The sequence below is a fragment of the Plutella xylostella genome, chromosome 4 (genome assembly GCF_932276165.1).
Source record: "Plutella xylostella chromosome 4, ilPluXylo3.1, whole genome shotgun sequence".
Lineage (NCBI taxonomy): Eukaryota > Metazoa > Arthropoda > Insecta > Lepidoptera > Plutellidae > Plutella > Plutella xylostella.
In genome coordinates, this window is record NC_063984.1 from 6,082,429 (window position 1) to 6,094,506 (window position 12,078).

At 35.8% G+C, this 12,078-nt stretch overlaps 2 protein-coding genes across 4 annotated transcripts; one reads left to right on the top strand and one right to left on the bottom strand.

Moving 5' to 3' along the window:
- The first annotated feature begins 1 nt into the window (after nt 1).
- Nucleotides 2-4,270, top strand: LOC105384069. Of its 2 annotated transcripts, none has more exons than XM_011554231.3 (2): nt 2-317; nt 1,302-4,270. In XM_011554231.3, the coding sequence occupies exons 1-2, from the start codon at nt 236-238 to the stop codon at nt 2,570-2,572; spliced, it is 1,353 nt and encodes a 450-aa protein (XP_011552533.3). In that variant the 5' UTR covers nt 2-235; the 3' UTR covers nt 2,573-4,270. The 2 variants fall into 2 exon arrangements, with proteins under 2 accessions (XP_011552533.3, XP_011552534.3); XM_011554232.3 differs by lacking the exon at nt 2-317 and adding an exon at nt 988-1,061.
- LOC105384068 (eukaryotic initiation factor 4A) lies at nt 3,829-8,470 on the bottom strand. 2 transcript variants are annotated; one of them, XR_005254862.2, is made up of 8 exons: nt 8,254-8,470; nt 7,396-7,774; nt 7,071-7,285; nt 6,535-6,682; nt 5,717-5,848; nt 4,654-4,877; nt 4,349-4,553; nt 3,829-3,906 (listed from the first exon to the last, which is right to left on the bottom strand). XR_005254862.2 is itself a non-coding variant. In NM_001309116.1 (7 exon segments), coding segments are annotated over 7 exon segments (1,266 nt in total). In that variant the 5' UTR covers nt 8,277-8,305; the 3' UTR covers nt 4,009-4,408.
- Nucleotides 8,471-12,078: the final 3,608 nt, after the last annotated feature.

Here is a 12,078-nt window from a genome sequence, read left to right on the forward strand (position 1 = left end):
CTTTTACTCCAGTTTAAGCCGAAGTGTGATACACTGTGAGCGTTAACGTATATTTAGTTCGACTGCATACCTACTTAAATGCATGAAAACTAAAACTTGTACTTACCTATCATGAAGTGACTTTCATAATTGATTCCTGCTTAACTGATTTGTCTAAGAAAAAGTGGATAGCAGAGGTGGAAACGGATTAACTATTCAAATTGGATACCTTCAACTATTAATTCGTTTAACTACGATGCCTAATAATGTTGAGAGACCAACTGCAACATACTATAATACTAATTATGAATATACATTCATACAAAATAAGGATAGCGGTAAGTTTTCCTTTGACTATGGAGTTTGGACAGAAATAGAGCCGTTTGAGAAATAAAAAATAAATGATCGTTTTTATTTTGTATTGACAAAAAAATGCGTTGGTGTAGAAGTGTAGAACTAGAACTCAATCCAGTGTCTCAGTGTGTGTTGGTTTACCAACAGTGGATCAATGGTTTATAAAAGCGCTCTTCAATTTTCTTCCTTTCTAACATGTACTTTGTACAGTCCAACTGTTAAGTCCTGAAAACGGAAGGTCTATTATATTTATTTATGCACAATCGCGTTAAAAAGCCAATATAAATCGTTATTTTAAGTTATTTTAAATTTAAACCTGTCTGATAAAATACCTACATGCTGTCAGCATGTATTTTATCCTACAGGTAGCCATTAACCAGGCATTGTGAAACAGGCCCTTAAAGTTATAAATGTTTTTTTTTTAAAGGTAAAGGATAATTTTATGTGTATAAAAAATCACAGTAAATAGGTAACAAATTTTATATAACGAAACAATTAGATATTTCGTATATTTTCATTCGATACAATAAAAAATACTAAAAGTGATCAATATCTTTAAAATGTAACGGCCCATAGTCGCACTACACGACAAGAATGTAATATGAGCCTAAAAGCATCATCAGCTGACTGTCATCTTTCATTTTGACACTTGTTTGTTTTCATGTTTTGTTGTTCGACCCGACCCGATAAAATTTAAAGTTTTTCAATAATAAAATAATCTAAATTGAGTATGTATTAATTCAAATACTTTAGAAGACATACTTTTAATTATAATTCAATTATATTGCCTTCTAATGCACTGCCACACACTTCTATTGGTTTTCTCTTCATCATAATAAAATAGCATTTAAACTGATTCAATGGTCTTGTACTTAAATCTCCATATCCTTACTTATTAAGTTAAGATGAAAACCACTACAAATTGAATATGCCTTAATATATTTGCTGACTCCCTTTGATTTTTACAGATGGCCCCAAAATGCATGGTATCCGACGCGTAATTACGTTTTGTATACTTACCACACTCCTGCCGACAATTCTTATCATCCTACCACTATATTTGAGAAACACCAGATATGCAGATGTAATGTATAAAATATCAGATTCAGAGGTTATCCAAATTCACAAAGGACAATCATCCATATTTTGTGAAAAGCATTCTCTGAGAATGAATGGCCCATTCAATGCTTTTCAAATGAAAGGGAGGCCTATTCTGTCTGAAAAAAGAAAACATATTCGCCTCAAAAAATCAATGACCCTACCGGATGATACACTGGAGTATTGGGGTTTTTATCTCTTCAAAGGTGCCAAAGTTGAACTGAAGGCTTGTTCAAGGTATGAAGGTTCAAAAATACTGGTTGTTAAAGGTGACAATATTTTAAATACCTGTGGAATTTTAGAAGACTCTACAAACAAAGCAGACAGACACCTCATTGAGAAACCTGAGCATGTTTCAGTGACATTAGAAAACCCCCAGAGGAAACAAGAAGAAGCTGAAGAAGTTTTTAATACACTTGATGATGAAGAAGATGAAGCTCTATTAGCTACAAGGAATATTATACAACATGACATTAACAAACATTCCAAATTTAATCACCCTGGTGAGAACAAACATCATGATGGATCTTTAAGAAATATTCAGAGTACTGTAAATAAAAACAAAGTTAAAAGAGATATTAAGTCTCCACCACTTCACAATCCAAATACTGTGCTAGATGCTGGTGTGTATCATGGAGGAAATGCATTCAATAGCACCACCACCGACTCATCAGTATCCAGTTTTGAATTAAGTCTGCTAGAATGTTACAGTGGCAATATGCTCATAAATGAATACTTTCCCTACTCAACAAAATGCAATGGTTCAAATTATTTGGAAAAAACTACTACACTGAAAGTAACCCATGACGTTTTACAAGATGGGTACTATTATTATATTTTTTATAGTGACAATGATATAGTACAAAATGATATTCATGCCATTTTTGATATTTATAAACCAACATTCCAATATACAAACATGTCTGAGTCCAAGGTCTGTGTCAATCAAACAGAGTGTGAATTTGATGTAGCATTTTTTAGTGATGAGCTGGTGATAGTAGAAGTGCCAACAAAGGATGGGATCAGAAGTGCAGAGAATGATTCATCCATTCTCACTTCAGTCTGCCATCCGAGAGTTAATGTTTATGTCTTCTTTCCTATTGCTGTTCTCATGATGATTCTACTATTTGCATTTTTATGATATTTAATCAAGGTTTGTTTATATTACATTGTTATAAAAAGAAGCTTTATGAGAAGTGTGATATTAATTTAATACTTAAATAATCTCATGTTATTTAGTAGGTATACTGTTTTTGACTATCTATAGTTTATGAGAAGACTTTCTTGTACATCTATTTTAAGTACCTGTGTTAGAGTAAGTATATTTTATTGTATAAATGTTGTAGACAAGTAACTAATAATATGAAATAATAATGTAGTTTTAAGAAATGTGAATTAAAGTTTGTAAGTAGGCATATATTGGTTTCTTTAAGGCATACTTCCCTATTGGGTCTCAAAATTTTATCCTATAAGCTATTGCTAATCTATCCCTATGCTATTATCCGCGGGGGTGTAAGTATAACTACACCTTTGTGCATATCACCAAGGTCTAAACTGCCTTCCTAAGATTGGACCATTTCCCACCACGCTGCCGCTGGTACACTGGGTTGGTTGGTCACACATCTAGATGTTTTTCTTCACCGTAGAACGATAGTACCTACCTTTGAAATTAAACCTTGAACATATGACACAGGGCTTAAATATCAATGTCTAGCATAGAGTCGAGTCGCCGTTCGCTGAGTTGTTATACTGTGCGAAGACCTTATAGCGGTATTTGATGGATGTAGTACCTAGATAGGTTTCCCAGCCGAGTCCATGCAAACGAGGAAGCTCGCTCACTATCTGTGTGTCCTCGCCAACCTCATAAGGAATCCGATAGTCACAATGCTTTCCCGTCGGCACTGGCAGGTCAATGTACCCGGTCGATCGATACTGTGGGACGACATTGAACTGCCGACACGTCGACGGGGTTTTCTATCACTCGTGAGAGTTGCGATCATCACCAGACATCAGTCTGGTAGTGTAACCGGTATCGTCGTCCCCCGTATACCTACCTCCCTATCAACTAATGGTATTGAGGAAAAAGTTAAATATATTATGTTATCTCTTGGCTTGGTAGGTAAATCTTGAATCCTGATATTAATAAAAAAAAATCACTGACTTTCATTTATCTATTAGAACTCTGGTATGCCTTCTTGTCGATACCATTATTAAACATAAAATATCCTCAAAAGTCACTAATACTTTGAATAAAATTTATTCCAAAAATATAAATAATTCGAAATGAACATAATTATAAACCATGTAGAAAACATAATTTCAAAATCGAAATGCAAAAGTAAATGGGATAGTACAGGAAAACAAGAAGGACCTTGTTATAAAGGAAAGTAATGAACATTATTAAGGAAATTTTGATTTATTATTTCCACATAGTTGTGTCCAAAGTGCGTTCAACAGGCTCTGTAGGCAGATCTTCTGTAAACAAAATTATTCTATTTCATTACAATATTCGCATAAAGAGGTTCCGATCGGGAATGGAGTGCTACAGTTTTATTATATCAATAACAATACAATTATGATATTTCATTTATTTATTCACCGTATTACAAAAACAGTTACCATTATGTACAACTGGAAAGAGATACAATACAATGTTTCCTTCTAGCAGTTTTGTGATTGAAATAGCCTCTCCAGTACCCGATGAGACCCCTCCGCAGACGGCAGAGGGGGCTGCGCGGAACGGGGGCCATCCGGCCGGGCCGGGCTTATTCCTACGTTAATATTTAACTTATATTGATACGTCTATTATAGTATAATGTATTCATTAATTAAACTAAAACGAAAATATCGGTCCAAATAAAACAAGTTCCAATAAAATGGGCACAGCGGTACTTAGGAGGCGTCTCCTAATACTCACACCGTATAAATATCGCAATAGAACGCAGGACACAAAGAATGAACAGATGGCGCAGACCCCTTAGATGAGGTTGGCCACGTCATTGGGCATTTCCGTGATAGTTGTGTGGTAGAAGTCCTCGATGTCCTTCAGTGCTCTCTTGTCAGCTTCAGTCACGAAGTTGATAGCAATTCCTTTACGGCCGAAACGACCACCTCGACCAATTCTGTGAACAAAAACAAAAGTTTAGGCAAATAATTTTTGACGTTTCCTAGTTACCTACGTATGTCACTCCATCTACACTACATAATGAACATATTCCTTACCTATGGATGTAGTTCTCGCGGTTAGTGGGCAGATCGTAGTTGATGACGCAGGAGACTTGCTGCACGTCGATCCCGCGGGCCAGCAGGTCGGTGGTGATGAGCACACGAGAGGAGCCCGTGCGGAACTGCCGCATGATCACCTCGCGCTCGCGCTGGTCCATGTCGCCGTGCATGGCCGACACCGTGAAGTCACGCTCGTGCATCGACTCAGTCAGCCAGTCCACCTGCGGATAATAGTTACATGTTTGTTATTATGTCGTCTCCAATTCAGCTCGTAAGATTTGGCATTGGTTGGAAATATCTGCTAGGGTAACAAAGACTAAGAATACCAAAGTTTTTATCGGTCTAGTAAACTCAGGTTTCTTTGTTTATGTAATAGAAGTAGTATAGCTATATTTTAAGACAAAAAATTTCTCTTAGATTTAGAATATAAAACAATAGGCAGCCATATAGCTAAAAGTGATCTCTTTCAGGCAACCTTAGGTTGAAGTCATACAAATATAATAAATACAAAAGAGAAAATGTATACTCCTTATATTATAATAATAAATACTAGTTTGTCAAACATGTGAGGTATTTTATAATTGGATTGCTATGGAAAGCCAGTGCTTCTGACTAAAATACATAGTGTGTTATACACACTTAATGCACACACTGAAGATGACCTAAATATAAAGGTGACTCATAGGTGTGTCACTCCAGTCAATGACGTTTTATTTGCATTTGATGTGATGTATTCTTTAGCCCATTACCCATTTCTGGTTAAAAATATTATGTAATCAGAAATGATAATTAGGTACTTCAGTAAAATCGTAATCACAAATTTTAATAGGTCAGTTGGTCAAGGCAAAATTACAAATCTCACTAGTTAAAATTTTAAAGTATGTACTTTTAAAATAAATAATGGCTAATCTTCACATGCGATCAGGTAAACTGGTAGGTACAAAATCGTCAATATGTCAGGTCCATATTTCATTCAAGAAGATGATGTTACCTCACCTCACAATAAACAGCATAATAAATTAAAAATAACTTCATAATAAATTATGTAAACATTAATTACCTTGCGGCGAGTATTGCAGAAAATGACAGCCTGGGCAATGGAGAGAGTGTCGTACAAGTCACACAGAGTCTCCAGTTTCCATTCCTCTTGTTCAATTGAGATGAAGAATTGTTTGATACCTTCCAGAGTGAGCTGAAATAAAACAATTAGGTATTCATGAATAATCTGAAAAAGTTTGTGATGCTTCATTGAAGAGGCTGATGTCCAGTACAAGGAGATTGTTAGCTGATGGTGATGAATTTTTGAGTTAAAAATAATAATGAACACCAGCCACACACTATTGCTGTAACTCGTACTTAGAAATATCTCAGTACAGAGTGTCTGCATCTGCATATGATCATTCATCATCACGACCCATTACGTCCCCACTGCTGGGGCACGGGTCTCCTTCCAATGAATGAAGGGTTTAGGCCTAGTCCACCACGCTGGCCAAGTGCGGGTTGGTGGACCCCAACACAAGCAAGCTTGTGCTGAGAGAGTTGTCGGGTAAGTGGGCAACCCGACAGTCAGATGTTTTTCAAGCCGCCCGAAGGCCTCTGACTAGGCTTAACGACTGCTGCCGAAGCAGCAACCGGGACCCACGGCTTAACGTGCCGTCCGAAGCACGGAAGCGTCCAGAAAAGCACCACTTGAAATTGGTCACCCATCCAATGGCTGACCGTGTCAGTTGTTGCTTAACCTCAGCGATCAGTTACGATCACTGAGGCCCGCTCGACTACGGACGCTTCTATGCATATGATACTTTGATTTAATCTCCTAGCCTCATACCAAAAATATGTTAATAATTTTTTTGGGAATAAAATAAAGAGAAACCTTACCTCTTCCTTTTGCACAAGGATGCGGATGGGCTCTCTCATGAAGCAGCGGGACACTTCCAGCACATCATCAGGCATGGTAGCCGACAGCAGGATCACTTGAACATCCGCAGACAACATCTTGAAGACATCGTGGATCTGGTCCTTGAAACTGGAATTTTAATAGCATTTAATAAGATATAAAGTAAAATATTACTTGGATAGTTTATATTACTTGGATAGCAAAACATAAAGATTAAGAAAACATAAAGCCCAAATAATATTCAATTAAATGTAGAAATACAAAATTTTAGATTTAAGATGATAATTGAAGCATGACATTGTAATAAGATGGTTTATACCATCATGTAAAAAATGCTACAGCACCGAAATATCAGAACCTTCATAATTGAAGATGAGTCATATGAACATGATCTGATTATTAGAGTGGAAAATAACTAAATATCTTCAGTTACAAAAAATAAGTATAAAATCAGCTTAATTTGGCAGCATTTGTAAAAGAATATGGAAGCATAACATAAAAGCAAATAGAAACTCACCCTCTGGACAACATCTCGTCAGCTTCATCCAAAACAAACAGCTTGATAGTGTTAGCACGCAGGGCACGACGGGTAATCATGTCGTACACTCGCCCGGGGGTGCCCACAACCACATGTACTCCGCTTTCCAGCTGACGCATGTCCTCACGGACATTAGTACCACCAATACAAGCATGGCATTTAGCATTCAAGTGATCACCAAGAGCTATCACCACCTACAACACAATCACAGTGTCATTTTAGATAACAAGCATAGCCACACAGTGAATTAGTTAATGTATAGTTATTCAATAAAAGAAAACCACTGACATAATCAAATTATTACCTTCTGAATCTGTTGGGCCAACTCCCTGGTAGGGGCCAGGATAAGAGCTTGGCACTCACGAATACTAGTGTCAATTTGTTGAAGAATTGAAATAGAGAATGTAGCCGTCTTGCCAGTACCAGACTGGGCTTGGGCTATAACATCGCGCCCTTGGATGCAGGGCATGATAGCACGCTGCTGAATAGCAGAGGGCTTCTCAAAACCATAGGCATAGATTCCTCTCAACAATTCTTCTTTCAAGTTCATGTCATCAAAGCTTTCCACGACCTGATGCCAGTTAGTGTCCAATGCACCTTCAGGTTGCATTCCCGGAGGTCCATCGTAGTTTCCTTGATCCTTAGAAGGCCCATTCTTGGAATCCTCCGGCCAATCTTCTGTCCTGTGAAAGTAGAAAGCCGCATCATAACAAAGGATAACAAAAAAACCTACGGTATATTTCAACAAACTAATCATACAAAAGAAGACATCGAATAGGTTATACTGAAGTCTACGAGAAAAATCAATTAAAATCTGCACAAGGAGTGCTCCTGTCAAAATTGGCATATCATGAGATTAAAATATCTATGTAATAAAGTTGACGAGGCGAAAATTCTCTACAACTCCTGAAGGCGTGTATAGATACATTTATGCTACTTTTCAGAGAAACCGATAAAACACGTGCGTCAAGCTGAATTATGATGTTCTTTATTCCAGCGCCATGTTGGCAATCGGCGACCATGAAAGAGAATAAAAATTACGCCTCACAGCAAGAGACTGACTCAATGAACATGCAATAACTTAATATCTGAGTAAACATAGAAAATCTTACATAAAAAATACAGTCGTTTTAGTGCGAATTAGCAGAGAAACAGAACTTACCTTCTTTCAGGTGAATAAGACATGTTCCAATCGCGGTTGCTGAACGGAAAAGAACTAGCAAGGTCAAGTTGAGCTTGAAGTGAGCCTTTTTTATGTATTATAGAAAATGCACTTAATTTTTTTTATTTTTAATACACATAAATTTAATAATTCAAATTATGATTTTATAAATGTCTATATATTTTTAACTACGCCGTTTCACTTCAAAATCGATTTAAATAAAATATTGGGAAATCACGGACCGGAAGTACGACTCTGACAATCGAATAGTTTAAAAACCGGTTAAAATCGTTTGTTTATTGTTATTAATTCAACTGGCAACATTAATAAAATGTAAGTCCTTCTTCAGAGATTCGGCCAGACAATGATGTTGATTCGGATCGGAGAAGGTATAAAAATGCAATGTGAAGTGAAACTATGAAACGACGGAATGTAACCACCATGTACCCACTACCCACCGACCATTAACGACAAGACTATATGGTTATAATAGACTGATCGTATTTTATTGACAATGAAATAAATGATGATGGGCACAAATCTATCCCAGATAACATGTAAGCTTGCTGCAAGTTTGTTATTTGGGTGATATGTAGTTGCAACGTCAAATTGTCTATATCAAGTTTATTTCAAATTTGCTGTATGCTTGTGAAAGTAAGTTTTCTATGTCAAGTTTATTTCAAATTTGCTGTAAGCTTGTGAAAGTAGTGGTTAGTGGCCCATATGGAAGCTGAGACCAGCAGCAATAGAAATGAGTGATACGTCGTTGAAAAGGTATTTTTTTGCAGAATATGAATAACGGAAGCGCTAGTCCTGCGACACACTAGCTGACGCGGCTTACTGACGCGACCGATGAGTATTACGTCGCGACTTACGTCGACGTAAGTCGCGGACGTAACCTTGGGCTAACCTTCAGCTTTCAGAAGTCTGAGAGAGATCTGGCACGAAATGTCTCAAAAGACCGTGCATACTCATCGGTCGCGTCAGGAAGCCGCGTCCGCTAGTGTGTCGGCACCTTATACTAATTATTTCACTAAAAGGCTAAACCCAAGTTCTATGTGTGAAGCCTTTGAGCCGTTTACCTTGACAGCTGTCAGTTGAGTTTTTGTTCAAGCCGATAGATGTCGTGAGAACATAGTGCATCCATGGAAGTAATAATACAACAGGAATGCGCACTCACCAAAATGATGCAAACAAAAATAGACCTAACGAATTCACCTTAAGATTTATATTTGAAGTGAAAGAGGCCGCGAGCCGATAGAGAGGGTTACCACAGAGCCCTTTCTCTCTTTCTAACAATTGCCAGGATTTAGTTGTGTAAACTTTAGTAGATTTTGTACAAAGAGAGCTATGCAAAAAAAAAATTAAATTAACTCATAGACTACTGTATATCATATCATATTCAAAAACAAATTTATAATAAATCATTATAAACATGTAATTTTAATGAAATATTTGGTATTTGTATGAATAATAATTTCATAAAAAATATTGGTAATTTTTCTAAATACTTTACGACAAGACCGAAGTTGTCAAGATGACGGATGACGTTTATACTGTTGTGAAAGACGTTATGGTTAGGGTGACCATTCATTCGTACTTTTGAATCACTTTCCATTAATTAATTTAGGACCTGTTTCATTCAACTTTTTGTTTTATTTTATACCTAAGTATCATTAGGTATTATTGTGACTGTTATCTTATAAGGCGTTATGCGCTGTAGATTTTTTTGGTGATAGATATGAGTATTATAAGATAATTTATCAAGCTTAAAACCGGCGGAAGCACTTAGGTTGAGATATTTTTTTTGAAATCTTATGATTTTCTTCAACTAGACTATGTAAACGGAACACCCACAGGCCACAGAGTAAACACGTTTTTAGATACGTTTAGATACACGTTAAGAGATACGTTTAAGGAAATAGCTATACTAACTGTTCCATGCCAATATATCTATGAAAATATTATGTATGTTCGTAAAAACTTAAATTCATTTAGTAAAGTAGGAGCCACTCACGGTATTGAGACCAGAAACAAAAATAAGTTGCTTTTCCCCACACTCAGACTTTCGAAAACAAACACATCATTCATGGGGAACTGTATACGCTTTTATAATAAATTATCAAATGAAGCAATAAACCTTACTGAGCAAAAATTTAAGAATTATGTTAAAGCTACATTACAGTGAAACTATAAAGTCCTGAAATTAATGTTTGAGGAACTAAAATTTTCAGGAGCCTGGCACCATTAGAAAAGAAACATAAAAGTCATAACAATTGTTTATGTCAATAGGCGGTTGGCAGTTTTTTTGAATTTTCTTATTAATTATAAGGATAATCTAGATAAAAGCAACAATTTACGCTTGGTTGCAATTAGGAAGATGAAGAAAAATATTCGTAGTCAAGCTAGTGAAGTTATTTATCGAGTTTTAATACAATGTTTAGCGGAACATCAAGCTGGACACATTTTGTCGAATTTGGAGTTTGTTCGATGTTTACGCTCTTACAGCGTCTATGACGGGTATGTAGCATTGTACAAATTGTAATAACTCATTTTTTATTAGTACCAATGCTTCATTTATCGATAAACCTAGGTTTAGAGCCCAAGTCGAACATTGTTTACATACCACTGATTGTAGGTTTCATCTGGTTTCAGTTGAGTCAAACCTTAACATTTTGATACTTGAAGATATTTTTTTTGTTTACTTACTAAATTCACATTGTGTGAATTTGGGGGGCATTGTGTAACTCAAAAAGATTTTTTTATTTTATTTTATAGTTATATCGGACCAGCGTGCCAAAGAGGGCAAAATATGGAATATTTCTAACTCCTGGAAGAAACAGAACTGGCCGTCCAAAAAGAGAAATTGATGTCTTTACTATGTGTGCCCTTCGTCAACAGATCCAGTTTTTTTATACAGTTGTAATAACGTTATCTAAATAATTATTTATTGGTTTCACTATTAGCCTTCATATTAACACCTTCTAGCTTTTATAAGAGCTTTTTTGTGGATGGTAAGTTGTTTTTAAAATACATAAATAGGTAGAAAGTTAACAGGCAAAATTTCAAGTATCAAAGTCAGTTATGTTTCGCTATATAGGGTTGCTACATGAAAGATAGCAGTGCCCTCATTTAATTTCAGGACTTTATAGTTTCACTGTATGTAGTAAAGCTTACTATAGTATAAATGATTATTTAAACGACAAAAACGCGTGGTCTTGTCCACCTCAGCTAAGGCTATTGAAAAAATGAAATGGATATAGGTACTTAAGTAAAATTGTAGGTACTAGATATAAGTAAAAATTGTAATAGATTATAAGGAAAAAGTTGAAAAGATGCTCGAGGAGTTTCTTTCGCCATTTCTTTCCTTCTCAATGACGGGGCCTTTGTGAAATGGTGGTAGATGACTATCGACAAATAATTGTAAAATTTTACGTCGATTAAACCATTTGAATTTGAATTTGAATTTAGGTACTTACATAGTTGCATTTAATGTTAACCTGTTTTGACACTTTCTTGTCAACACTACACCCAACTTAATTTTATTTACTTAAAATTATATTTTCCCAAATTTCAGCTTTCCTTCCAATGAAATACAATCCAATAAATACATTGTATTATACTTATTATAAAAATGTGTGTTGTTTGATTTCGCTCATCTTATTATTTACGTCAACCCTAACTCTTTAATTAAAACCAATCCATTTTAGTAGAATTTGGTAAAAAGACAGATTGTTGTTGCTAGTTAAAAAAAAAACACGCACTCACGCCTTGTACTTGCTAGTTCAAACCTTGGGAATATCTAATTGATATGGAAAAATAACA